Source organism: Oncorhynchus gorbuscha, linkage group LG05, assembly GCF_021184085.1.
Source record: "Oncorhynchus gorbuscha isolate QuinsamMale2020 ecotype Even-year linkage group LG05, OgorEven_v1.0, whole genome shotgun sequence".
Taxonomy (NCBI): domain Eukaryota; kingdom Metazoa; phylum Chordata; class Actinopteri; order Salmoniformes; family Salmonidae; genus Oncorhynchus; species Oncorhynchus gorbuscha.
The window spans coordinates 56,920,627-56,948,497 of record NC_060177.1 but is presented as its reverse complement, the minus strand read 5'-3'; the positions used below and the strand labels follow the sequence as shown (position 1 = coordinate 56,948,497).

Below are 27,871 nucleotides of genomic sequence, written 5' to 3'. Positions count from 1 at the left end.
AGTGACCTACTGGGGGGTAATAGAGTAACCTACTGGGGGGGGGTAATAGAGTAACCCACTGGGGGTAGTGGAGTAACCTACTGGGGGTAGTAGAGTAACCTACTGGAGGGTAATAGAGTAACATTCTGGGGGTAGTAGAGTAACCTACTGGGGGTAGTAGAGTAACCTACTGGGTGGTAGTAGAGTAACCTACTGGGTGGTAGTAGAGTAACATACTGGGGGTTAGTAGAGCAACCTACTGGGTGGTAGTAGAGTAAACTACTGGGGGTAGTGGAGTAACCTACTGGGGGTAGAAGAGTAACCTACTGGGGGTAGAAGAGTAACCTACTGGGGGTAATAGAGTAATCTACTGGGGGGTAGTGGAGTAACCTACTGGGGGTAGAAGAGTAACCTACTGGGGGGGATAATAGAGTAACATACTGGGGGTTAGTAGAGTAACCTACTGGGTGGTAGTAGAGTAAACTACTGGGGGATAGTGGAGTAACCTACTGGGGGTAGAAGAGTAACCTACTGGGGGTAATAGAGTAACCTACTGGGGGTAATAGAGTAACATACTGGGGGTACTAGAATAACCTACTGGAGGGTAGTAGAGTAACATACTGGGGGTAGTAGAGTAACCTACTGGGGGGTAATAGAGTAATCTACTGGGGGGGGGGTAATAGAGTAACACACTGGGGGGTAGTAGAGTAACACACTGGGGGTAGTAGAGTAACATACTGGGGGTAGTAGAGTAACCTACTGGTGGGTAGTAGACAAACCTACTGGGGGGTAGTAGAGTAACCTACTGGGGGTAGTAGACAAACCTACTGGGGGTAATATAGTAACATACTGGGGGTAGTACAGTAACCTACTGGGGGTCATAGAGTAACATACTGGGGCTAGTAGAGGAACCTACTGGGGGGGTAATTTGTTGACGAGTAGTCTGGGGTAGAGGGCTCTTTGGTTGGAAGTAAGTGGGTTGCGGGTATGGGTCTGCAATGGTTGGAGTTAAGGGGTTTGTGGGGGTCTGCTGGAGGTAGGGGGTGGGGAGTGGGGGTTGGAGAGCTGCAGGGTAAGGTTTTGTAGGTGTCAGGCAATACTAAGAGGCGTGCTGGACCCTGCAGGAGTGGCAGCAGGCCTTACTGTAGTACCAGTGACTGCACAGGTTCACCTTCAGAGCCAGAGAGCAGTTGGTGGTGGGACGGTCCTGACAGCTCTCATCTGCATGGCAGAGAGACATATATGACATGTTCAATGACATGGAAAAAGTAGCCTCATCACGACCCAAAAATACTGCAATGATAAACCTATCAATGAATTAATTAATGAATGAATTAATCAATCAATGCCTTTTTACCTCCACAATCTAAATGCTCAGGACCTTAGGCTGTTATGAAAGAAAGAGGTGTACTTAAATAATACAATTAAAAACAAGTGCTTTAAACATGCTGTATTCTGCGGTTGACTTTTGCCTGTGACTAGACTTTAACTCTCCTAAAGTTTCCAGAGTGATTTGCTGCTTACAGAGCCTGATCCCAGATGTGATCCCAAGTGTCCTATGGTCATTGGAGTTGGCAAGATCTGGGACCAGGCTTTTGCTTACGTACCTGGGGGTTCAGTGGGACAAGGTTGCAGGGCACAGGTCTGCTTGGCCACAGGCTTGGTCAGGGGGTCACAACCTCTCACGATCTCCCTGCCCTGGTAGCACTTCACGTCTCTCATCCGGACACCCACACCACATGTCTTAGTGCACTGGGGAGTGAACACACCACACGTCAGCACTATACCAGGGTTATACCAGGGGTACAGTGCTGCCATTGCACTGAGGAGCGGCGCTCCCTCACTTTTTTCAATTTGAGATAACACAGAGCTGGTCATTCAAATTCTGATCAATTATAAATAAATGATATTTAATTACCACAAACATTCCATGGAAATTCTAGAATGATAAACGAAATAAATGTGTAGCAGCCTATAGGTAGGTAAATGGTGGTTTCTTCCTTGTCTTCTCTCTCTCTGGCGGTGGCGCAAATGATGAATAACTGTAGGCGTGTGTACAGGGGCCCACTTGTCAAAGGCTTGACCACTTTGAGCGGGCCAAATCTGACGTAAGAACAGCCAGAGACAGAAAACTCTGCCAGGGGTTGCTAAAACGTCTTTCCTCAAAGCGGTTTGTTATGGACTTGGGGCTCATGTACGACACACTTGAACTCGCCCTACTGTCCGCGTGCTTAGCTTACGGAAACGTACCACCTATATTGCGTATGCAGACAAACTGATCTACCGAATGGATCTAGGATCCAACTTCACGGCGTGTCTGCCTTGATGTTCATAAGACTCCACGGACCCCCTCTTGCGCAGTCGAACCCAGAACAATATGCGACCACTTGGTTACGGAGCTGTTCTTTCAGCACCACAATTAGAAAGTCACTCAAATCGCTTAAAATAACCTTCATCAAGATCTGTTCCCTACACCTAGTAGTCGTACTCATCACTTATTATTATTACAAATAGAAGATTATCACTTCTCACAATGGTGCTCGTTTAGTAAAGTTAGATCAAAGCTGAATCGATGTTTCCCAAGATCACAATGATTAATTAGCATTTTACATAACAGAACTGAATATAAGAGCATATACGGTTGAAGTTTACATAAACCTTAGCCAAATACATTTAAACTCAGTTTTTCACAATTCCTGACATTTATTCTGAGTAAAAATGACCTGTCTTAGGTCAGTTAGGATCACCACTTTATTTTAAGAATGTGAAATGTCAGAATAATAGTAGTGATAATTATTTATTTCAGTTTTTATTGCTTTCATCACATTCCCAGTGGGTCAGAAGTTTACATATACTCAATTAGTATTTGGTAGCATTGCCTTTAAATTGTTTAACTTGGGTCAAATGTTTCGGGTAGCCTTCCTCAAGCTTCCTATAGTAAATTGAGGAGAATTTTGGCCCATTGCTCCTGACAGAGCTGGTGTAACTGAGTCAGGTTTGTAGGCCTCATGCTTTTTCAGTTCATCCCTCAAATTTTCTATGGGATTTAGGTCAGGGCTTTGTGGCCATTCCAGTACCTTGACTTTGTTGTCCTTAAGCCATTTTTACACAACTTTGGAAGTATGCTTGGGGTCATTGTCCATTTGGAAGACACATTTGCGACCAAGCTTTAACTTCCTGACTGATGTCTTGAGATGTTGCTTCAATATATCCACATAATTTTCCTCCCTCATGATGCCATCTATTTTGTGAAGTGCACCAGTCCCTCCTGCAGCAAAGCACCCCCACAACATGATGCTGCCACTCCCGTGCTTCACGGTTGGGATGGTGTTCTTCGGTTTGCAAGCCTCCTCCTTTTTCCTACAAACATAATGATGGTCATCATGGCCAAACAGTTCTATTTATGTTTCCTCAGACCAGAGGACATTTCTCCAAAAAGTACAATCTTTGTCCCCATGTGCAGTTGCAAACCATAGTCTGTCTTTTTTATGGCGGTTTTGGAGCAGTGGCTTCTTCCTTGCTGAGTGTCCTTTCAGGTCATGTCAATATAGGACTTGTTTTACTGTGGATATAGATACTTTCGTACCAGTTTCCGACAGCATCTTCACAAGGTCCTTTGCTGTTGTTCTGGGATTGATTTGCACTTTTCGCACCAAAGTACATTCATCTCTAGTCTCCTTCCTGAGTGGTATGACGGCTGTGTGGTCCAATGGTGTTTTACCTGCATACTATTGTTTGTACAGATGAACGTGGTACCTTCAGGCATTTGTAAATTGCTCCCAAGGATGAACCAGACTTGTGGAGGTCTACAGTTTCTTTTCTGAGGTCTTGGACTATTTCTTTTGATTTTCCCATAATGTCAAGCAAAGAGGCACTGAGTTTGAAGGTAGGCCTTGAAATACATCCACAGATACACCTCCAATTGACTCAAATTATGTCAGTTAGCCTATCAGAAGCTTCTAAAGCCATGACATAATTTTCTGGAATTGTATAAGCTGTTTAAAGGCACAGTCAACTTAGTGTATGTAAACTTCTGACCCTGTCCTAACCGACTTGCCAAAACTATAGTTTGTTAAAAAAAAAGAAATCTGTGGAGTGGTTGAAAAACGAGTTTTAATGACTCCAACCTAAGTGTATGTAAACTTCCGACTTCAACCGTAGGATAGTTGGCCTAGAAAATGTTACACCCAAGTCATTGTTACACCCAACTCAGTCATTTATTATCTGAAGCTGAATGATCTAATTGTTTTCCTCATGTGGCCAAAACTTAACAGAGCGCGCCACTAGGCAGGATATATGCTAAGATTGAAACAAATAGGTCTACAAGCAAGGCTAATAGTTGTTTATCACCATCTGCTTTAATTCACCCATGAAACAGTCATTCCAGAAGATCTAAAAGCATATTCCCTCTCCATGGGCATAGGCAGACGTTGCAGTTTGAGGATGCATTTGATGCATAGGTCTATTCTAAACTCAACAAAAAATAAACGTCCTCTCACTGTCAACTACGTTTATTTTCAGCAAACTTAACATGTGTAAATATTTGTATGAACATAACAAGACTCAACAACTGAGACACAAACTGAACAAGATCAAAAGTAACAGTCAGGAAAAAAGTAACAGTCAGTAAAAGTAACAGTCAATCAAAAGTAACAGTCAGTATCTGGTGTGGCCACCAGCTGCATTAAGTACTGCAGTGCATCTCCTCCTCATGGACTGCACCATATTTGCCAGTTCTTGCTGTGAGATGTTACCCCACTCTTCCACCAAGGCACCTGCAAGTTCCCGGACATTTCTAGGGCGAATGGCCCTAGCCCTCACCCTCCGATCCAACAGGTCCCAGACGTGCTCAATGGGATTGAGATCCGGGCTCTTTGCTGGCTATGGCAGAACACTGACATTCCTGTCTTGCAGTAAATCACACACAGAATGAGCAGTATGGCTGGTGGCATTGTCATGCTGGAGGGTCATGTCAGGATGAGCCTGCAGGATGGGTACCACATGAGGGAGGAGGATGTCTTCCCTGTAACGCACAGTGTTGAGATTGCCTGCAATGACAACAAGCTCAGTCCGATGATGCTGTGATACACCGCCCCAGACCATGACGGACCCTCCACCTCCAAATCGATCCTGCTCCAGAGTACAGGCCTCGGTGTAACGCTCATTCCTTCGACGATAAACGCGAATCCGACAATCACCCCTGGTGAGACAAAACTGCAACTCATCAGTGAAGAGCACTTTTTGCCAGTCCTGTCTGGTCCAGCCACGGTGGGTTTGTGCCCATAGGCGACGTTATTGCCGGTGATGTCTGATGAGGACCTGCCTTACAACAGGCCTACAAGCCCTCAGTCCAGCCTCCCTCAGCCTATTGCGGACAGTTTGAGCACTGATGGAGGGATTTGATTTGATGATTGTGCATTCCTGGTGTAACTCGGGCAGTTGTTGTTGCCATCCTGTACCTGACCCGCAGGTGTGATGTTCGGATGTAATGATCCTGTGCAGGTGCTCTGCCACTGTGATGACGATCAGCTGTCCATCCTGTCTGCCTGTAGTGCTGTTTTAGGCTTCTCACAGTACAGACATTGCAATTTATTGCCCTGGACACATCTGCAGTCCTCATGCCTCCTTGCAGCATGCCTAAGGCACGTTAACGCAGATGAGCAGGGACCCTGGGCATATTTCTTTTGGTGTCAAAAGAAAGTCAGTAGAAAGGCCTCTTTAGTGTCCGAAGTTTTCATAAATGTGACCTTAATTGCCTACCATCTGTAAGCTGTTAGTGTCTCAATGACTGTTCCACAGGTGCATGTTCATTAATTGTTTATGGTTCATTGAACAAGCATGGGGAAAAGCGTTTAAACCCTTTACAATAAAGATCGGTGAAGTTCTTTAGATTTTTACGAATTATCTTTGAAAGACAGGGTCCTGAAAAAGGGACATTTCTTTTAACAATGATATTTAATAGGCTACATCTCTCATCCGGACACCCACACCACGTGTGTTAGTGACCTGAGGAATGAACACAGCAGCACTGCTCGTCTTTTGTATTTGGCGCATGTGACGAATCCAATTTGATTGGATGATTTTGTCGTCTTTAATAGAACACCATCTAGAGTGAGCTCCAAAAGTATTGGTACAGGGACACACTTTACTCCATCACTTTGGATATGAAATGACACAATCAATATGAGGTTTAAGTGGGCGGCAGGGTAGCCTAGTGGTTAGTGTTGTTATTAGTGTTGGACTAATAACCGAAAGGTTGCAAGATCGAATCCCTGAGCTGACAAGGTTAGAAATCTGTCAGTCTGCCCCTGAACATTTACATTTTTACATTTAAGTCATTTAGCAGACGCTCTTATCCAGAGCGACTTACAAATTGGTGCATTCACCTTATGACATCCAGTGGAACAGTCACTTTACAATAGTGCATCTAAATCTTAAAGGGGGGGGGGTGAGAGGGATTACTTATCCTATCCTAGGTATTCCTTAAAGAGGTGGGGTTTCAGGTGTCTCCGGAAGGTGGTGATTGAGGCAGTCAACCCACTGTTCCTTGGCCATCATTGAAAATAAGAATTTGTTCTTAACTGACTTGTCTAGTTAAATAAAGGTTAAAAAAAAGTGCACACTGTCAGATTTAATGTGATGATATTTTGATCCATATCGGGTGAACCGTTTAGAAATTACAGCATGTTTTGTACATAGTCCCACCATTTTGGGGCCCAAAAGTATTGGGACAAATTCACTTATATATGTATTAAATTAGTCAAAAGTTTAGTATTCGGTCCATATTCCTAGCATGCAATGATAACATCAAGCTCGTGACTCTACAAACTTGTTGGTTGGATTTGCTATTTGTTTTGGTTGTGTTTCAGACTATCATCTTGTGCCAAATAAAAATGAATGATAAATGATGCATTGTGAAGTCACTTTTATTGTAAAAGAATATTATTTGTTTCTAAACAATTCTACAGTAATGTGGATGCTATGGATAGTTCTGAATTAACTGTGAATAATGATCAGTTAGAAAGTTACAGCAGTACCAATAACATACCCCTCCCCCCCTCAAAAAAAAAATGCTAACCTCCGCTGTTATTGTAATGGTCAGAGGTTAGCACGTCTTGGGAATATGATATTTGTAGCAAGTGAGTGTGACCGACTGCCTTTGTGAACAATGTCATGGTTGAAATGTTATTCACCTCAGACCAGGGCGTGGTGTACCACTTGAAACAGGGCCTCTCGAAGCAGGTGTTCTCGTCCTCGGGCCTCTTACTGGCACCACAAGCCTCGTCGTCGTGGGTCTGGAACTTCCCAGCAGTGATGCCGGCGCACTGCACGATCCTCCGCTTCACACCGCGGCCACATGTCGTGTTACACTGAGAGGAAAAAAAGACTGCTCTCAGCCAATGAATCTCTAACCAAGAGAACATCAAGAAAACGTATATAGAACATCAACAGAACATTGGGATAACATTGTCAAAACATCAAGAGAACACCAGCAGAACATCAAGAGAACATCAAGTAAACATTGTCAAAATAGGACACAAACAGAGCATTAAGAGGCCATATATAGATCATCAGAACATCAATAAAACGTCCGACAGAACATCAACAGAACATCAACAGAAGGACCCAGTTGCCTTACACTCTCCCAATCCTGAGTGAGCCAGTGTGGGGCACAGTCCTTCTCCCCACAGGGGTGGATTGCCAGGGGCTTATTCTCCGGAGAGCACTGGGATTCAGGCACCACACGGCCCTCTGGTGTCTTACAGTACACGTGACGTACCATCTTCCCTTGGCCACACGACCCAGAGCACTGCAGAGGTCACAGTTTCAACGGGGATGACACGGCAATAACACATAGTATTACTGATCTAGAGAAACAGCCAGTGCAATCACTATTTGTATCAGTCATCAACGTACCATAGAAATGTAGTAGTGAGTGGAAGTAGTGTACTCACCGGCCCCCACTCTGACACAGTCCACTGGCGCTCGCAGGGCGGGCCTGTGCAGTTCTTGGTGTTATGGGGGCGGGTCAGGGGATCACATGACTTGGTTTCATCTGAACACCTGACCTCCCGGGTCACCTGGGCCCTGCGGCCACACTTCGCTGGACACTGTACAGGAAAGAGGAGAGAGGACACACTCACCTTCAATATCACCTACAGTTGCTCAAACAGTAGGATGCAACAATCTACCTACTATATTGTGTACCTGCTCAGTCATTAGTCACACACACACACACACACACACACACACACACACACACACACACACACACACACACACACACACACACACACACACACACACACACACACACACACACACACACACACACACACACACACACACACACACACACACACACACACACAACCCCTGTCCCACCATCCACTCCCACAGTATAGCTCCACCCACCTCAGTCCACTCGGCCACCTCCCATTGGGGGCCACAGGTTGGGCTCTTACAGGCGCGGCGCTCCAGGGGCCTCTCCAGCTCTGCCAGGGTGCAGAGGTCACTGTACACAGAGCTGTCCAGCCCGGGGGACAGCATCTTCCAGCAGCGCACCAGACGGAACTGGAAGCCCTCACCACAGGTACGAGAACACTCACTCCAGCTGCTCGCCTCCCACCTGAGGGTGAGAGGATGCAAATAGAGCAGAGTTCAGGCACAATTAGTTATCTTCGGAAGTAAATTAAATTGAATCTTAAATAAAATGGTAATGGCCAAGAGGCAAACATTGTTCTCAAAGAACTTTGCATCACTTCAAGAGTCGTTCGACCGGTAAACAGTCCTTTAAGTACTTTCTCAGTGTGTTGTTTTCTGGTGCATACCTGGGCTGGCACTCCCTCCCAATGCAGAAGTCATGAACAGGCTCAGGTCGGGTCATAGTGTCACAGTGCATGTCATTCACCTCAGCGCCGTCGTAGCGAACACACATGGCAAAGGACTTTGACACTCCTGCAGCAGAAATGATAACTTAAAATTTCATAACTAATCCATACATACTGTGTGTGTGTGTGTGTGTGTGTGTGTGTGTGTGTGTGTGTGTGTGTGTGTGTGTGTGTGTGTGTGTGTGTGTGTGTGTGTGTGTGTGTGTGTGTGTGTGGGGTGTGTGTGTGTGTGTGTGTGGGGTGTGTGTGTGTGTGTGTGTGTGTGTGTGTGTGTGTGTGTGTGTGTGTGTGTGTGTGTGTGTGTGTGTGTGTGTGTGTGTGTGTGTGTGTGTGTGTGTGTGTGTGTGTGTGTGTGTGTGTATGTTTACCTATAGAGCAGGTGGAGGAGCAGGGTTCCTGAGAAGAAAGTTTCCAGCGGTACATGTCTGCAGGGCTCAGCTTGAAGTTCTTCTGCAGGAACCTCTGATTAGTCCTGTCAAACACAACATGACAATAAGGTTTTAAGAATGTTTCACACTGTCAAACAAGACATGACCAGGCCTTCACAGTAAACCCACTGAACCCCAGCTCTCTCTCTCTGTCTCTCTCTCACATACACACACACACACGGCTGATTCACCTCACCCTCCAAATCATAACAGCCAGCGACATTCTGTTTTTCATTAATTCACATAAAAGTGACATGAACATTCTTGTCATATCACTGGCTGTTTTTTTTTATAGCCAGAGCAGAGATGTTTATTTGAAAATACACAGGAACTTTGAATCATTCTTAACCGGCATATCTCAGTGCAACTGTGACTAATTCCTGCACATTTATCCCTAGAGGTGACTACAGTCTGACAGTATGTTTCTTCCCAGTCATATTTTTCACTTTGCCGCAAATACCTTGAATTATTTGCTTTTAAGTGGACCGTATCCCATTTTTATTCCTCCACCTCCTCCTTCCCTTCCTCCTTTTCCTCTCATCTGTCCCCCTCCTTCTCCTACTCGTCCTCCTCCTCCTCTTTTCCTCTCCTCCCCCCTCCTCCTCCTCTCCTTCTTCTCCTCCAATCCGTTCTTCTCCCCAGGGCAGGGGAAGACAGGGTGTGTCATGTGATGTGTTTTATGGGGCTCTGGCAGGAGAACTGGCAAAGCGGTGTTTGGACACAGTGCAGGGAAGCCAACATGAATTATAAATATGATGGAATGCTAACCCAGCCAGCCCTGCGCTTTGGCTGTCTCCTCTCCATGTGATTCTTTGGCTTTCTCCTCTCCATGCGATTCTTTGGTTGTCTCCTCTACATGCGATTCTTTGGCTGTCTCCTCTCCATGCGATTCTTTGGCTGTCTCCTCTCCATGCGATTCTTTGGCTGTCTCCTCTCCATGCGATTCTTTGGTTGTCTCCTCTCCATGTGATTCTTTGGCTGTCTCCTCTCCATGTGATTCTTTGGCTGTCTCCTCTCCATGCGATTCTTTGGTTGTCTCCTCTCCATGTGATTCTTTGGCTGTCTCCTCTCCATGTGATTCTTTGGCTGTCTCCTCTCCATATGATTCTTTGGCTGTCTCCTCTCCATGCGATTCTTTGGCTGTCTCCTCTCCATGCGATTCTTTGGCTGTCTCCTCTCCATGCGATTCTTTGGCTGTCTCCTCTCCATACGATTCTTTGGTTGTCTCCTCTCCATATGATTCTTTGGCTGTCTCCTCTCCATGTCATTCTTTGGCTGTCTCCTCTCCATACGATTCTTTGGTTGTCTCCTCTCCATATGATTCTTTGGCTGTCTCCTCTCCATGTGATTCTTTGGCTGTCTCCTCTCCATATGATTCTTTGGTTGTCTCCTCTCCATATGATTCTTTGGCTGTCTCCTCTCCATGTGATTCTTTGGCTGTCTCCTCTCCATGTGATTCTTTGGTTGTCTCCTCTCCATATGATTCTTTGGCTGTCTCCTCTCCATGTGATTCTTTGGTTGTCTCCTCTCCATATGATTCTTTGGCTGTCTCCTCTCCATGTGATTCTTTGGTTGTCTCCTCTCCATGTGATTCTTTGGCTGTCTCCTCTCCATACGATTCTTTGGTTGTCTCCTCTCCATGCGATTCTTTGGCTGTCTCCTCTCTCCATACGATTCTTTGGCTGTCTCCTCTCCATACGATTCTTTGGCTGTCTCCTCTCCATATGATTCTTTGGCTGTCTCCTCTCCATGCGATTCTTTGGCTGTCTCCTCTCCATATGATTCTTTGGCTGTCTCCTCTCCATACGATTCTTTGGTTGTCTCCTCTCCATACGATTCTTTGGTTGTCTCCTCTCCATACGATTCTTTGGTTGTCTCCTCTCCATGTGATTCTTTGGCTGTCTCCTCTCCATGTGATTCTTTGGTTGTCTCCTCTCCATACGAATCTTTGGTTGTCTCCTCTCCATATGATTCTTTGGCTGTCTCCTCTCCATATGATTCTTTGGCTGTCTCCTCTCCATGCGATTCTTTGGCTGTCTCCTCTCCATGTGATTCTTTGGCTGTCTCCTCTCCATGCGATTCTTTGGCTGTCTCCTCTCCATGTGATTCTTTGGTTGTCTCCTCTCCATGCGATTCTTTGGCTGTCTCCTCTCCATGCGATTCTTTGGCTGTCTCCTCTCCATACGATTCTTTGGTTGTCTCCTCTCCATGCGATTCTTTGGTTGTCTCCTCTCCATGCGATTCTTTGGCTGTCTCCTCTCCATGTGATTCTTTGGTTGTCTCCTCTCCATGCGATTCTTTGGCTGTCTCCTCTCCATGTGATTCTTTGGCTGTCTCCTCTCCATGCGATTCTTTGGCTGTCTCCTCTCCATGTGATTCTTTGGTTGTCTCCTCTCCATGTGATTCTTTGGTTGTCTCCTCTCCATACGATTCTTTGGTTGTCTCCTCTCCATATGATTCTTTGGCTGTCTCCTCTCCATATGATTCTTTGGCTGTCTCCTCTCCATGCGATTCTTTGGCTGTCTCCTCTCCATGTGATTCTTTGGCTGTCTCCTCTCCATGCGATTCTTTGGCTGTCTCCTCTCCATATGATTCTTTGGTTGTCTCCTCTCCATATGATTCTTTGGCTGTCTCCTCTCCATATGATTCTTTGGCTGTCTCCTCTCCATGTGATTCTTTGGCTGTCTCCTCTCCATGCGATTCTTTGGCTGTCTCCTCTCCATGCGATTCTTTGGCTGTCTCCTCTCCATATGATTCTTTGGTTGTCTCCTCTCCATATGATTCTTTGGCTGTCTCCTCTCCATATGATTCTTTGGCTGTCTCCTCTCCATGCGATTCTTTGGCTGTCTCCTCTCCATGTGATTCTTTGGCTGTCTCCTCTCCATGCGATTCTTTGGCTTTCTCCTCTCCATGCGATTCTTTGGTTGTCTCCTCTCCATATGATTCTTTGGTTGTCTCCTCTCCATGTGATTCTTTGGCTGTCTCCTCTCCATATGATTCTTTGGTTGTCTCCTCTCCATGTGATTCTTTGGCTGTCTCCTCTCCATGTGATTCTTTGGCTGTCTCCTCTCCATGTGATTCTTTGGCTGTCTCCTCTCCATATGATTCTTTGGCTGTCTCCTCTCCATGCGATTCTTTGGTTGTCTCCTCTCCATGTGATTCTTTGGTTGTCTCCTCTCCATATGATTCTTTGGCTGTCTCCTCTCCATATGATTCTTTGGCTGTCTCCTCTCCATATGATTCTTTGGTTGTCTCCTCTCCATATGATTCTTTGGTTGTCTCCTCTCCATATGATTCTTTGGCTGTCTCCTCTCCATGTGATTCTTTGGCTGTCTCCTCTCCATACGATTCTTTGGCTGTCTCCTCTCTCCATACGATTCTTTGGCTGTCTCCTCTCCATGCGATTCTTTGGTTGTCTCCTCTCCATGTGATTCTTTGGCTGTCTCCTCTCTCCATACGATTCTTTGGTTGTCTCCTCTCCATGAGATTCTTTGGCTGTCTCCTCTCCATGAGATTCTTTGGCTGTCTACTCTCCATGTGATTCTTTGGCTGTCTCCTCTCCATGCGATTCTTTGGTTGTCTCCTCTCTATGCGATTCTTTGGCTGTCTCCTCTCTCCATACGATTCTTTGGCTGTCTCCTCTCCATACGATTCTTTGGCTGTCTCCTCTCCATGTGATTCTTTGGCTGTCTCCTCTCCATGCGATTCTTTGGCTGTCTCCTCTCCATGTGATTCTTTGGTTTTCTCCTCTCCATGTGATTCTTTGGTTGTCTCCTCTCCATGTGATTCTTTGGCTGTCTCCTCTCCATATGATTCTTTGGCTGTCTCCTCTCCATATGATTCTTTGGTTGTCTCCTCTCCATATGATTCTTTGGCTGTCTCCTCTCCATGCGATTCTTTGGCTGTCTCCTCTCCATGTGATTCTTTGGTTGTCTCCTCTCCATGTGATTCTTTGGCTGTCTCCTCTCCATATGATTCTTTGGTTGTCTCCTCTCCATATGATTCTTTGGCTGTCTCCTCTCCATATGATTCTTTGGTTGTCTCCTCTCCATGTGATTCTTTGGCTGTCTCCTCTCCATGCGATTCTTTGGCTGACTCCTCTCCGTGTGATTCTTTGGCTGTCTCCTCATGCGATTCTTTGGCTGTCTCCTCTCCATGTGATTCTTTGGCTGTCTCCTCTCCATGTGATTCTTTGGTTGTCTCCTCTCCATGTGATTCTTTGGCTGTCTCCTCTCCATGTGATTCTTTGGCTGTCTCCTCTCCATGTGATTCTTTGGCTGTCTCCTCTCCATATGATTCTTTGGCTGTCTCCTCTCCATGCGATTCTTTGGTTGTCTCCTCTCCATGTGATTCTTTGGTTGTCTCCTCTCCATATGATTCTTTGGCTGTCTCCTCTCCATATGATTCTTTGGCTGTCTCCTCTCCATATGATTCTTTGGTTGTCTCCTCTCCATATGATTCTTTGGTTGTCTCCTCTCCATATGATTCTTTGGCTGTCTCCTCTCCATGTGATTCTTTGGCTGTCTCCTCTCCATACGATTCTTTGGCTGTCTCCTCTCTCCATACGATTCTTTGGCTGTCTCCTCTCCATGCGATTCTTTGGTTGTCTCCTCTCCATGTGATTCTTTGGCTGTCTCCTCTCTCCATACGATTCTTTGGTTGTCTCCTCTCCATGAGATTCTTTGGCTGTCTCCTCTCCATGAGATTCTTTGGCTGTCTACTCTCCATGTGATTCTTTGGCTGTCTCCTCTCCATGCGATTCTTTGGTTGTCTCCTCTCTATGCGATTCTTTGGCTGTCTCCTCTCTCCATACGATTCTTTGGCTGTCTCCTCTCCATACGATTCTTTGGCTGTCTCCTCTCCATGTGATTCTTTGGCTGTCTCCTCTCCATGCGATTCTTTGGCTGTCTCCTCTCCATGTGATTCTTTGGTTTTCTCCTCTCCATGTGATTCTTTGGTTGTCTCCTCTCCATGTGATTCTTTGGCTGTCTCCTCTCCATATGATTCTTTGGCTGTCTCCTCTCCATATGATTCTTTGGTTGTCTCCTCTCCATATGATTCTTTGGCTGTCTCCTCTCCATGCGATTCTTTGGCTGTCTCCTCTCCATGTGATTCTTTGGTTGTCTCCTCTCCATGTGATTCTTTGGCTGTCTCCTCTCCATATGATTCTTTGGTTGTCTCCTCTCCATATGATTCTTTGGCTGTCTCCTCTCCATATGATTCTTTGGTTGTCTCCTCTCCATGTGATTCTTTGGCTGTCTCCTCTCCATGCGATTCTTTGGCTGACTCCTCTCCGTGTGATTCTTTGGCTGTCTCCTCATGCGATTCTTTGGCTGTCTCCTCTCCATGTGATTCTTTGGCTGTCTCCTCTCCATGTGATTCTTTGGTTGTCTCCTCTCCATGTGATTCTTTGGCTGTCTCCTCTCCATGTGATTCTTTGGCTGATTCCTCATGTGATTCTTTGGCTGTCTCCTCATGCGATTCTTTGGATGTCTCAAAAAGAAAAAGAAGTAAGGGATGGATGGGGCCAGAAGCCAGCCTGGAGCACATTCCATTCCCCCAGCCAGCAGCATGGGCCCTTTTCCTGACGAGAATATCCAGCCCTTTTACATGCCTTGAAATGACTCACTGCAGTAGGGCCGGGACGATACCAATATCGCGATACGTGTCAGTATCGTGGCAAGGAAACAAAACATGAAGCAAAATTTACTTCCTCAGGAAAACAGCCTTAATGTTGGATACAAACATCATTATGTTGTCATCCACAGTCACATGTAAATATTTTACAAGCTATATTTTACAAAGCAGGCTTTTAAAAGACCAAATAGTTCGGTCTGCTTCGTGTTTTCCTTTTTTCCATGGAAAACTTATTGCGATACTGGTATCGTCACAGACCTTCACTTCAATCCTTACTCAGAGAGAGAAGGACTCCCCACTGGGCACAGACATCAATTCAACATCTATTCCACGTTGGTTCAGCGTAATTTCATTGAATTGACAAGGATCAACGTTGATTCAACCAGTGTGTGCCCAGTGGGTCTGTTGTGTTCACTCTAACCCCTCAGCAGCAGCATCAATAAGTGAAGAGTATTAGAGGTGGAAGATAAAGACCAGAGGGGTTGTGGATGGGATTCTGAAGTGATATTGTTTGGATGGGTTCCTATACCAGATAGCAAGCTGACGTTGGGTCAACATTGCCTCTTTACTTCTGCTCAACATTGTGTGGATTCCTCCTTACACTACCTGGTTCTGTTGGTGCGATTGTTGCTCCTCATCCCCGTCAGCAGCGTCCTGTTGGGGAACAGCAGGTCTCCAGTATCATTCCTCCGCGCGCCCAGACTGAACTCCCCCAGAGAGCTGTTGAGGGGGAACTGGCCTCCCTGCTCCACACTGCTATAGTCCACCTCCAACGAGAACACTCCCTCTCCCTCCGTCAGGAGCTGATTGGTTGAGATGTTGGTGAGCAGCTCATCTGGACCAATCTGCTTGCCCAGCAAGACTCTCCAGATGAGGTTCTCGGAGTCTGGTCTCTCCTCTAAAGGCTTGCTGGCTGCCGGGGCAGGGACTGCTACGCTACCTGTGTGACTGCTGTTGCCATCTGTTGGGATAACAAGAAGGGCGTGGAAAGATAGAGAAATTATTAAAGTGGGAGAAAGCCTTATACTAAGTCGCACCAGAGGCGTTTACTGGTCAGGTGGTCAGAAAAAACTCCTGGTGCTTCCTTAATAAAAGAGGAGTTTTATGTGCAGTTTGCACTACAACAAAACAGCACACAAAGCCTTTCAACATATTCCTTAAGGCAGTAGAGGGCCTCGGTCTCACCCAATGGCCAAACTCCCTGCATAACTGTCCCACAGTCTAAGTGGAAGGGCTGTCTGAGAGCTTGGTACAGGCAGGTCGGCTTGCACTCATTACCACTCATGTTTGTGATGCAGCCATTTAAAAAAAGGAGAAAATGCCAGAGCTCTCTGAATTTTTCATCTCCCCAAGCTCCTCTTTGTATATATGCCTGTGAATAATGCAGGACTCCAAAGGGCCAGCAGCGAGGACTCTCTTTTTTGTAAAACAATATTTTATCTCATCTGATATCTGAGTGGTGAACTGATTTATATGGAGATACATACAGCAGTTCAGGGGGAGAACTGCACAGTCTGCAAGTCAAGAAAACATCTCTCCCTCCCACCCAGTTACCTGCGTTAATCACTTGTGCATTGGGGTTATGTATAATTAGGATTATTTGTGTTATGTTTATTGTATTGGTTTTTTGGTTTCTGGTATGCTGGTGTTACCTGTGTATTGTGGTGGGGTTGGGCTGTCCTGGTGACAGTCGATGGCTCCTGTCTCCTCATACACCTCGTTGGTCTCCTGGCCTTTCTGGCCCTCGGTCCCTGCCGCCTTGGCCCCCTGTTTCAGCACCTGGTTCCTCTGGGTCTCAGGGGCCACCTTGTCATACGTGCTCCCGTTGGGGGCCACCATACTGCCCATCTCCACTGAAACCCCTGGGGTGGTGCTGTCGGGGCCAGTGTAGACTGGAGGTTGAGGGACAGGGGACAGGGACTCTCTCAGGACGGTGTACTCGTACGTGATGTAAGGAATACGACCATTCTGGTTCCACACCTATGAGGAGTCAAAATAATGAGTGGGGGGGGGGGGGGTGGGGGGGTGGTCAGACGGATTCTTTGGATTAAATGATGTTGGTTATACTTCTCTTTTACAGTGTCTTACACCAGAGGTAATGCTTTGCGTAATAAACTACATTGTGCACAAAACAGCACAGTCAAACAGAATTATTACTGACCAGGTATTTGCCAAGGTCTTTTTTTGGATGACTTAAGAGAGAACATGCAAGCAGCAGAGACAGACCAGCATAGCACCAGAGACCGAGAGCTCACCCATTCCCTCCTCCCTCCTATCAAACTCAGTCAATTGCACATATACAGTAAATACTGTACAGTACATGACTGCTGTTAGAGTCAGCCGTCTAGCCTGCCTGCACTCATTCAGACATGGGGCTTGATTGCCAGTGAGTGAGGCCATGAAAGAAAAGATAAGATACATGTAGACTATTGAAGTTTTACTGTGTAACGCATTAACAGGAAAAGATGCGCAATGAAAATGAAGGAGCATTATCAGTTTGCAGGTATCTATCTTGCAGAACTTTTCCTTCTACCCTGCACCTGCAAGCTACTGGATACGTGTACACTACTTCTAAACTAGACATTACCCAGATGCCCTGGCTGCCAGATGAGGGGAGGGAGCAGAGCAGACCTCAGCAGGCTACAGTACCAGAACATTGATGGCCTGGTCGATGGGCCCTTTGGCTACGATGTACTCGATCCCCGTCTCATACACATCCATGGGCCGCCGGTACTTGAAGACGGTCCCCGCCGCGTGGAAGTTCTGGGGGCTGTCCACCTTGTAGTTCCCATTGAAGAAGAAGTTCCCCGCCTGATCGGTCACAGCTGTGGGGGATAGGATAGAACATAGTCTCATTGAGGGGATGGAGGACCATTGGAGGAGGACCAGTTGGTTGACTCTACAGAAAAGGTCATATCTTTGATGTTCACCCTAAACTGGAATTTCTCCTCCCCATACATGACCATAAATGGATACAGTCAATTCAAGAGATCGCAAAGGAAATAAAAGTATATAGAGTTGAAGTCGGAAGTTTACATACACTTAGGTTGGAGTCATTAAAACTAGTTTTTCAACCACTCCACAGATTTCTTGTCAACAAACTATAATTTTGGCAAGTCGGTTAGGATATCTACTTTGTGCATGACACAAGTAATTTTTCCAACAATTGTTTACAGACAGATTATTTCACTTATAATTCACTGTATCACAATTCTAGTGGGTCAGAAGTTTACATACACTAAGTTGACTGTGCCTTTAAACAACTTAGAAAATTCCAGAAAAGGATGTCATGGCTTTAGAAGCTTCTGATAGGCTAATTGACATAATTTGAGTCAATTGGAGGTGTACCTGTGGATGTATTTCAAGGCCTACCTTCAAACTCAGTCCCTCATTGCTTGACATTATGGGAAAATCAAAAGAAATAGTCCAAGACCTCAAAAACATTTTTTGTAGACCTCCACAAGTCTGGTTCATCCATGGGAGCAATTTCCAAACGCCTGAAGGTACCTCTTTCATCTGTACAAACAATAGTATGCAAGTATAAACACCATTGGACCACACAGCCGTCATACCTCTCAGGAAGGAGACACGTTCTGTCTCCTAGAGATGAATGTACTTTGGTGTGAAAGGTACAAATCAATCCCAGAAAAACAGCAAAGGACCTTGTGAAGATGCTGGAGGAAACTGGTACGAGAGTATCTATATCCACAGTCCTAAATTGACATAACCTGAAAGGCCGCTCAGCAAGGAAGAAGCCACTGCTCCAAAACCGCCATAAAAAGCCAGACTACAGTTTGCAGCTGCATGTGGGGACAAAGATCTTACTTTTTGGAGAAATGTCCTCTGGTCTGATGACACAAAAATAGAACTGTTTGGCCATGATGAACATCATTATGTTTGGAGGAAAAAGGGGGAGGCTTGCAAGTCGAAGAACACCATCCAACCATGAAGCGCGAGTTTGTCAGCATCCTGTTGAGTGCTTTGCTGCAGGAGGGACTGGTGCACTTCACAAAATAGATGGCATCATGAGGTAGGAAAATTATGTGGATATATTGAAGCAACATCCCAAGACATCAGTCTGGAAGTTAAAGCTTGGTCGCAAATGTGTCTTCCAAATGGACAATGAACCCAAGCATACTTCCAAAGTTGTGTCAAAATGGAGTACGGACAACAAAGTCAAGGTGTTGGAGTGGCCATCACAAAGCCCTGACCTAAATCCTATAGAAAATGTGTGGGCAGAACTGAAAAAGCTTGTGCGAGCAAGGAGGCCTACAAACCTGACTCGGTTACACCAGCTCTGTCAGGAGGAGTGAGACAAAATTCACTTATTGTCGGAAGCTTGTGGAAGGATACCCAAAATGTTTGACCCAAGTTAAACCATTTAAAAAGCAATGCTACCAAATAGTAATTGAGTGTATGTAAACTTCTGACCCACTGGGAATGTGATGAAAGAAATAAAAACTGAAATAAATAATTATCTCTATTCTGACATTTCACATTCTTAAAATAAAGTGGTGATCCTAACTAACCTAAGACATGGAATTTTTAGTGGGATTAAATGTCAGGAAATGTGAAGAACTGAGTTTAAATGTATTTGGCTAAGGTGTATGTAAACTTCAGACTGTAGATCATCAGAGTTTAATTTCAGTTGATTAATAGGGATCCCATTGCTGTATTTTCTGAAAATCTTGAATAAATGTTTTGCACCTTATATGCAACATAACAACATCACCAACAGCAAACATTAGAGATGTGTGTATACATGGCATGGTGACCAGGATAAGAAGGAAGTACCCACCCAAAACATCAGCTGACTTCTTCCTCTCAATGATCTGAATGTCCCAGGAGCCCTCGGGGATTGATGTGATGAAGGAGTAACCTTGGAGACAGGAAACATTATGATGACTCCATTTTACCTGCAACTAAATAGCCTGAACATCAGAAGAGTTGGCTAAAGAAGCACATATTGAGCTTGTTGTCAGACTAACTGGCTATAGTTCTCTTTCAGAGACATACAGTGGGGCAAAAAAGTATTTAGTCAGCCACCAATTGTGCAAGTTCTCCCACTTAAAAAGATGAGAGAGGCCTGTAATTTTCATCATAGGTACACTTCAACTATGCCATTCAACTAAAATCCAGAAAATCACATTGTAGGATTTTTAATGAATTTATTTGCAAATTATGGTGGAAAATAAGTATTTGATTACCTACAAACAAGCAAGATTTCTGGCTCTCACAAACCTGTAACTTCTTCTTTTAGAGGCTCCTCTGTCCTCCACTCGTTACCTGTATTAATGGCACCTGTTTGAACTTGTTATCAGTATAAAAGACACCTGTCCACAACCTCAAACAGTCACACTCCAAACTCCACTATGGCCAAGACCAAAGAGCTGTCAAAGGACACCAGAAACAAAATTGTAGACCTGCACCAGGCTGGGAAGACTGAATATGCAATAGGTAAGCAGCTTGGTTTGAAGAAATCAACTGTGGGAGCAATTATTAAGAAATGGAAGACATACAAGACCACTGATAATCTCCCTTGATCTGGGGCTCCACGCAAGATCTCACCCCGTGGGGTCAAAATGATCACAAGAACGGTGAGGAAAAATCCCAGAACCACACGGGGGTCCTAGTGAATGACCTGCAGAGAGCTGGGACCAAAGTAACAAAGCCTACCATCAGTAACACACATTAACCAAAATAAAACTTTTTGGTAAAAACTCAACTCGTCGTGTTTGGAGGACAAAGAATGCTGAGTTGCATCCAAAGAACACCATACCTTCTGTGAAGCATGGGGGTGGAAACATCATGCTTTGGGGCCGTTTTTCTGCAAAGGGACAAGGACGACTGATCCGTGTATAGGAAAGAATGAATGGGGCCATTTATCGTGAGATTTTGAGTGAAAAACCCCTTACATCAGCAAGGGCATTGAAGATGAAACGTGGCTGGGTCTTTCAGCATGACAATGATCCCAAACACACCGCCCGGGCAACGAAGGAGTGGCTTCGTAAGAAGCATTTCAAGGTCCTGGAGTGGCCTAGCCAGTCTCCAGATCTCAACCCCATAGAAAATCTTTGGAGGGAGTTGAAAGTCCGTGTTGCCCAGCAACAGCCCCAAAACATCACTGCTCTAGAGGAGATCTGCATGGAGGAATGGGCCAAAATACCAGCAATATTGTGTGAAAACCTTGTGAAAACTTACAGAAAACATTTAACCTCTGTCATTGCCAACAAAGGGTATATAACAAAGTATTGAGATAAACTTTTGTTATTGACCAAAAACTTATTTTCCACCATAATTTGCAAATAAATTCATAAAAAATCCTACAATGTGATTTTCTGGATTTTATCTTCTCATTTTGTCTGTCATAGTTGAAGTGTACTTACGATGAAAATTACAGGCCTCTCTCATCTTTTTAAGTGGGAGAACTTGCACAATTGGTGGCTGACTAAATACTTTTTTGCCCCACTGTATTTGTGGGGCTCGTCCCAGATAGGTGTGCTCAAGGTTTGGAATAGATGGAGAGAAATATCTCCTCCATCAGTACCCTCTATCCATGCCACCCACCCACCCATCCATCCATCCACACACCCAAACTATCTCAGTTTGTGGTTGAGGTTGAACACACTCCTACCCAAAGTGGTGGCCCCGCGGCGGAAATTTCCATTGACCCTGCTGCAGCTGCTGCCATCCCCCTGACACACACCACACTTATCCAGCATGTTGGGCGAGAAAAGTACTCCATCACAACCGATTGGCTGCAGAAATGATGTTAAGACAAACAGGATGATTATCATTTTGAATCATTTCAGCACATGCAAAGCAAGTTGAACGTATGACACTCACGGAATATAGCAAGTAAACTGAATTATTTTATTGACACTATCATGTGACCAGGATAATAAGCATTTCGGCCATTCTCACAGATTATGCAAAGCAATCTCCTCAGCAGATGTAAGAAACAAGCGTTCCCTGACCTCACATCTGCCGTCCACACAGACCCCTCTGTAGTTGCTGTACTTGCAGGACGTTCCGTCCCGAGCAGGAACCATCAGCTGTCTCTGGCCGTCGGCCGTGGTGCAGTGCAGGTCACATGGGTTACTGGAGATATGGACATAGTCATCTGTAGATGGATGGATACAAAGGTCAGTCACAGTGTAATAACGAGCTTCGAGGACAGGCCACACAGGAGGGAGTGACACAGAGCTGAGTGGGTTTATTATGGGTCTTACCCGGATACAGGGGTATCCAGTGGTAGTTCCTGCCATTGTAGACCTGTGAGTTGAACGACCAGCACTGCTCTTCCCTGAAGCTTCTCCCAGAGGAAGGGCAGTCCTGCACAAGAAAGAAAATATACACACACTTTTCTGTCTGCTTCATGTATTTTTAATTTTAGAATGGTTTTACAATATATTATGAAAGGGTGTGACAACTCTAGGACAAAAAGGCCGTTCACCCTGTACCTCTCCAGGACCAGACTTTGTGGCCGCTTTACTAAACCTTAAGCAATTTGTATCTCAACTGATTACAAAAAAAGCTGTGTGGTCTACATTGACTTCTGCATCATAGGCTTCGGGTTGTGGGGTGTTGTGTCAACATGTATTTTGCTAACGTCAGGAAACGGGGTGGCAGTAATAGATGCATGCTAACCTTGGTGTTACAGAGGAGGTATTTCTTCGAAGTGCCAGTGCAGGTCATGTTGTCTCTAGCAGCGGCTGCTTTCTTTCTTTGGATAGAAAATGAATGAATTTAGTAAACCTGCATGTTGAGATTTGAAGATAAATAACACCTTTATTGACTAAAATAGAATGCAATGGAATAGAACAGGTTAGAATCGAAACTGTCTGTCAGCGGACTGACCTCTGTTTGAGACAGTGCCTCTCCTGGGACATGACCCCCCCTCCGCAGGTGCGTGTGCAGGCGGTCCACTTGGCCCACTCCCCCCACCAGTATGTGGTGGACTCCAGCTCGTCCTCCAGACTGTTGGAGGCTCCCCCTTCCTCCTAGACACAACACAGAACCCTTAGAGAGAAGCAGCAGAACAGGGCCCTGTACACACTGTGACTAATTATAAGCATGTCTAGCCACTCTGCCAATCTGGGTTAAGTGGAGACAAGTGATATGTACTGTGCTCTCCTTGTAAAAGGTGTGAGAGAAAACAGCTGTGGGTTTTTATAAGAAGACATGTAACAAAGAATAGTCTGGAGATGTGAGGGCCAGAAAGAGGGAGCAAGAGTGAGTGAGGGAACAACTGGCAAATAGAGAAGAAGAGAAAGACAGACCAACAGACAAGCAGTGTGACTGACTGACTGAAATGATGCCAGTGATAGAGAGTTTGTGTGTGTGTGTGTGTGTAAGAGAGAGGCCTGAGTTGGGCGAGCATGTACCATGTAGAGAAAGAGAGAGAGAGAGAGAGAGAGAGTGTGACAAGCGTACCTGTCCCCTGGTTGAGAGGTTCCCTACAGACAAAGCCAAGGTGAGAAACCCCAGTAGCACCAGGCTGGTCTCCCCACATTGTTCCCACGACCAGATCCTCATCCTGACACGATCAAATACACAGAAAGACCTCAATGGGACAGAAAGGTAGGAGCTGAAGACTCACACATTGATAAACCTGAACTAGGTACAGACAAACAGGATGGGAAGAACACTGTGGAAATGAAAAGACATCTTTAATGAACTTACATTGGTATATCTGATACAGCAGACCCCTAACTAGGGCATAATGCACTGTACGATTAGTGCGAAGTAAACTCAGTTCATAAATCACCAGTCCCAATTCCAATACAACATTTGGATATCTGTATGCTGTGATATAAAACAGGCTTTTATAACCGTCCTTAGCTTTTGCATATATATCAGGGATCTACTGTCCTTGCAAGGGACAGCACTTAAAAGTGTTTCAGAGGAAACCTATTCGTGCCACATCCGTGTGGGCTTCAACGTAAATGTCTTCAGACTTTTTAGTGCACTGGCAATCACCGTGTACTTGGATGAAAACCTTCAGACGCAGACAGGTGGTGACAAAGACAGGCTGTTGAGTGAGCACAGGTGTTGGAGACAGGATTTGGAACATGGAAGCAGCATGTGAAACAAGGCTCAGTGCTGGAGGGACTAAGGTAAGTTTCCTAACTGAAGGTGTAGCCCTTCCACACACAGGTAGGCCTTTGTTTCCTCCACCTTAGTGTGAATGCACCGGCTGCCCAGACGTTTACTGTATGGTAACATACACACGTTCATGCAAACACACACACACACGTGATACACACATCAGGTCAGTGACATACACACGCTCTGACTCTAGAAAAAGCCCCCTTGCACATCCCCCTGTCCCACCTCTCCTCCTCATCAGGCCCACAACTCCAGTTAGGTAGGCTTCTTAAAATAAGCAAACAGATCGTCTAGCCCTGTTTGCAGTCTGGCTTTTTCTGGCACTAAATATTGGTGACAGGTGTCTTAAACTACCCGCTGGAACACCTGGAGTTCATTATCCTCCCAGACACAGCTGGAACGTGTCCAGCTGCCAAACTCTCTCGCTCTCTTTTTCTCTCTCTCCCTCTCCCATGCCTCTCTTTCTCGCTCTCCCTTTCTCTCTCTCCCTCTCCCATGCCTCTCTTTCTCGCTCTCCCTTTCTCTCTCTCCCACAAACCACGCAGTCTGTCGCCGTCGAGACAGGCCTTCCTCCTCACATGGCTTCACAGGGCCACAGAGGAGAGTAAACACAGCCCTGCGCGTCTCCCCCCTAGCCACACCCCCCTGCGTCCCCCTTTCCCCTCCCGGCCCTCTGCCCCCCTGGGGCCCCCTGTTCAGGGTAGGAGGGGTGTTTTTCTTTCACAGGCAGCAGACAGACAGCAGGCTATCCCTGGGGAGGCTGTGGGGAGCTGGGGCCGGTCGGATCGGGGCTGTCTGGTCTGGATGGAAGGCCCAGGCAGACTCATCCTTTCTGGAGGAGCTGTTTAACCAGACTGGGGCTCCTTCGTCCTTTCGTAGCAGCCTTCTCACGTTCATATGTGAAGTGGAAAATTGATGTTGCTCCCACTCAATCGCCCGTTGCTCTCCACGAGTCCTTGACCTCGCTCTGCTTATATAAAGTGCACACAGAGGCATGGCTGAGAGAAGGAGAGGAGAGGACACTGGTGTTTTGGAGTGGAGAGAGAGAGAGTGCATGTGGTATGTATTTGCAGAATGAGTGACATTTTAGACATTGTTTCGAGTAAACACCACTTTGGGGACTCAGTCCTCTTTGTGATAGAGTGCCTTCCACTAGTTTGTTCCACACCTCATTCTGCGTACATTGTTTTCCCTCAGTGACCATAACAGCAATTGATGTGTCCTTTGTGAGTAATGGTCTAGCTACCAAATACTTCTCCTTCACACCGAGGCACTTCCAAACAGCCTACCTTCCTCAGAGCAGCTGGTGGTATTCCTCCTTTACCAGGGAAACTTCCTGGAGCTGTGTCATTAACAGGAAAAAGCAACAGGTGGATCATCTCACTAGTGCCACTATTCATTACCCCATGTATCTGTTGCTCTGATATGGTACATTACCCTATGTATCTGTTGCTCTGATATGGTACATTACCCTATGTATCTGTTGCTCTGATATGGTACATTACCCTATGTATCTGTTGCTCTGATATGGTACATTACCCTATGTATCTGTTGCTCTGATATGGTACATTAACCTATGTATCTGTTGCTCTGATACGGTACATTACCCTATGTATCTGTTGCTCTGATATGGTACATTACCCTATGTATCTGTTGCTCTGATATGGTACATTACCCTATGTATCTGTTGCTCTGATACGGTACATTACCCTATGTATCTGTTGCTCTGATGTGGTACATTACCCTATGTATCTGTTGCTCTGATACGGTACATTACCCTATGTATCTGTTGCTCTGATACGGTACATTACCCTATGTATCTGTTGCTATGATACGGTACATTACCCTATGTATCTGTTGCTCTGATACGGTACATTTCCCTATGTATCTGTTGCTCTGATACGGTACATTTCCCTATGTATCTGTTGCTCTGATACGGTACATTACCCTATGTATCTGTTGCTCTGATACGGTACATTTCCCTATGTATCTGTTGCTCTGATATGGTACATTACCCTATGTATCTGTTGCTCTGATACGGTACATTTCCCTATGTATCTGTTGCTCTGATACGGTACATTACCCTATGTATCTGTTGCTCTGATACGGTACATTTCCCTATGTATCTGTTGCTCTGATACGGTACATTACCCTATGTATCTGTTGCTCTGATACGGTACATTACCCTATGTATCTGTTGCTCTGATACGGTACATTACCCTATGTATCTGTTGCTCTGATACGGTACATTTCCCTATGTATCTGTTGCTCTGATACGGTACATTACCCTATGTATCTGTTGCTCTGATACGGTACATTACCCTATGTATCTGTTGCTCTGATACGGTACATGACCCTATGTATCTGTTGCTCTGATATGGTACATGACCCTATGTATCTGTTGCCCTGATATGGTACATTACCCTATGTATCTGTTGCTCTGATATGGTACATTACCCTATGTATCTGTTGCTCTGATATGGTACATTACCCTATGTATCTGTTGCTCTGATATGGTACATTACCCCATGTATCTGTTGCTCTGATATGGTACATTACCCTATGTATCTGTTGCTCTGATATGGTACACTACCCTATGTATCTGTTGCTCTGATACAGTACATTTCCCTATGTATCTGTTGCTCTGATACGGTACATTTCCTATCTATCTGTTGCTCTGATACGGTACATTACCCTATGTATCTGTTGCTCTGATATGGTACATTTCCCTATGTATCTGTTGCTCTGATACAGTACATTTCCCTATGTATCTGTTGCTCTGATATGGTACATTACCCTATGTATCTGTTGCTCTGATACGGTACATTTCCCTATGTATCTGTTGCTCTGATATGGTACATTACCCTATGTATCTGTTGCTCTGATACAGTACATTTCCCTATGTATCTGTTGCTCTGATATGGTACATTTCCCTATGTATCTGTTGCTCTGATATGGTACATTTCCATGTGCATTTTCCCCAAAAACTATCCCCACTCCTTTAACTCCAAGCAATTCACTAATTTCACTCTTGTAAAACATAATACTACAGAATGTACACAGACTCTCTCTTAGACTGGTGCTTGTTGCTTCACTGATGCCACAAACATGGTGTCATCATGTGTGTACATTTTCTACTCAAGGTTCTTATGCTGCTGCAGTCGCCTCCCCGAGAACAAGATCTGACCATCTTCACACTTTTAACTGGATTACCTATGACCTAGGCATGACTGAACACTTGTCTTTCTTAGATAGAACAACTTACATCATCAGAACACAATGCATGTGGTAAACTATATGACACATTATCACCTTTCCAAATCACAGTTTCATTTGGGAGCACCAAAGTATTACATCACTTTCAGAAATTGAATTAGCATGAAACCTTCACCTCATCCGTCTCTCCCACAGCAACAGAGAGCTCTCCAGACAGTCTGGCATCAGCACACACACATACACACGCACACACACACACACACCGCTGTAGGAAAGTAAACATCATTGTTAGGATTTGTTTTGGTCTGGAACAGGAGACAAGTCCCATTGGCTCGCCTGCCACCTCACAAAATGCCAGACACACACACACACACACACACAGAATCACATATGAACACACACACATACACACACACACGTATACACACTTAAACACACAGACAGGCTGGAGGAGTGTAAATATTTACCCACTCACCTAGCTGCAGTCCAGGGGCCGCCGAGCTGTGTGATGCCGGGTCAGAGTGGGTGGTGTGGTGGTGGTGGTGCTGTAGAGATGTGTGTGCAGAGGGAGAGAGAGGTAAGGTGTGTGCCTTGCATCCCTCTTCCCCT

General features: G+C 45.4%; 1 protein-coding gene across 2 annotated transcripts; it reads right to left on the bottom strand.

The window, feature by feature from the left end:
- Positions 1–27: 27 nt before the first annotated feature.
- Positions 28–27,871, bottom strand: adamtsl2 (ADAMTS-like 2). Of its 2 annotated transcripts, XM_046348586.1 has the most exons (20): positions 27,738–27,871; positions 23,372–23,474; positions 22,796–22,938; positions 22,586–22,661; positions 22,168–22,270; positions 21,913–22,058; positions 21,570–21,693; positions 19,734–19,814; positions 17,585–17,760; positions 16,588–16,915; positions 15,542–15,896; positions 9,239–9,342; positions 8,811–8,937; positions 8,395–8,608; positions 7,935–8,090; positions 7,619–7,789; positions 7,173–7,349; positions 1,587–1,731; positions 1,337–1,366; positions 1,102–1,200 (listed from the first exon to the last, which is right to left on the bottom strand). In XM_046348586.1, exons 2-19 carry the CDS (start codon positions 23,471–23,473, stop codon positions 1,362–1,364), a joined length of 2,733 nt encoding a protein of 910 aa, XP_046204542.1. In that variant the 5' UTR covers position 23,474; positions 27,738–27,871; the 3' UTR covers positions 1,102–1,200; positions 1,337–1,361. The 2 variants fall into 2 exon arrangements, with proteins under 2 accessions (XP_046204541.1, XP_046204542.1); XM_046348585.1 differs by lacking the exon at positions 1,337–1,366 and having other exon boundaries at positions 28–1,200.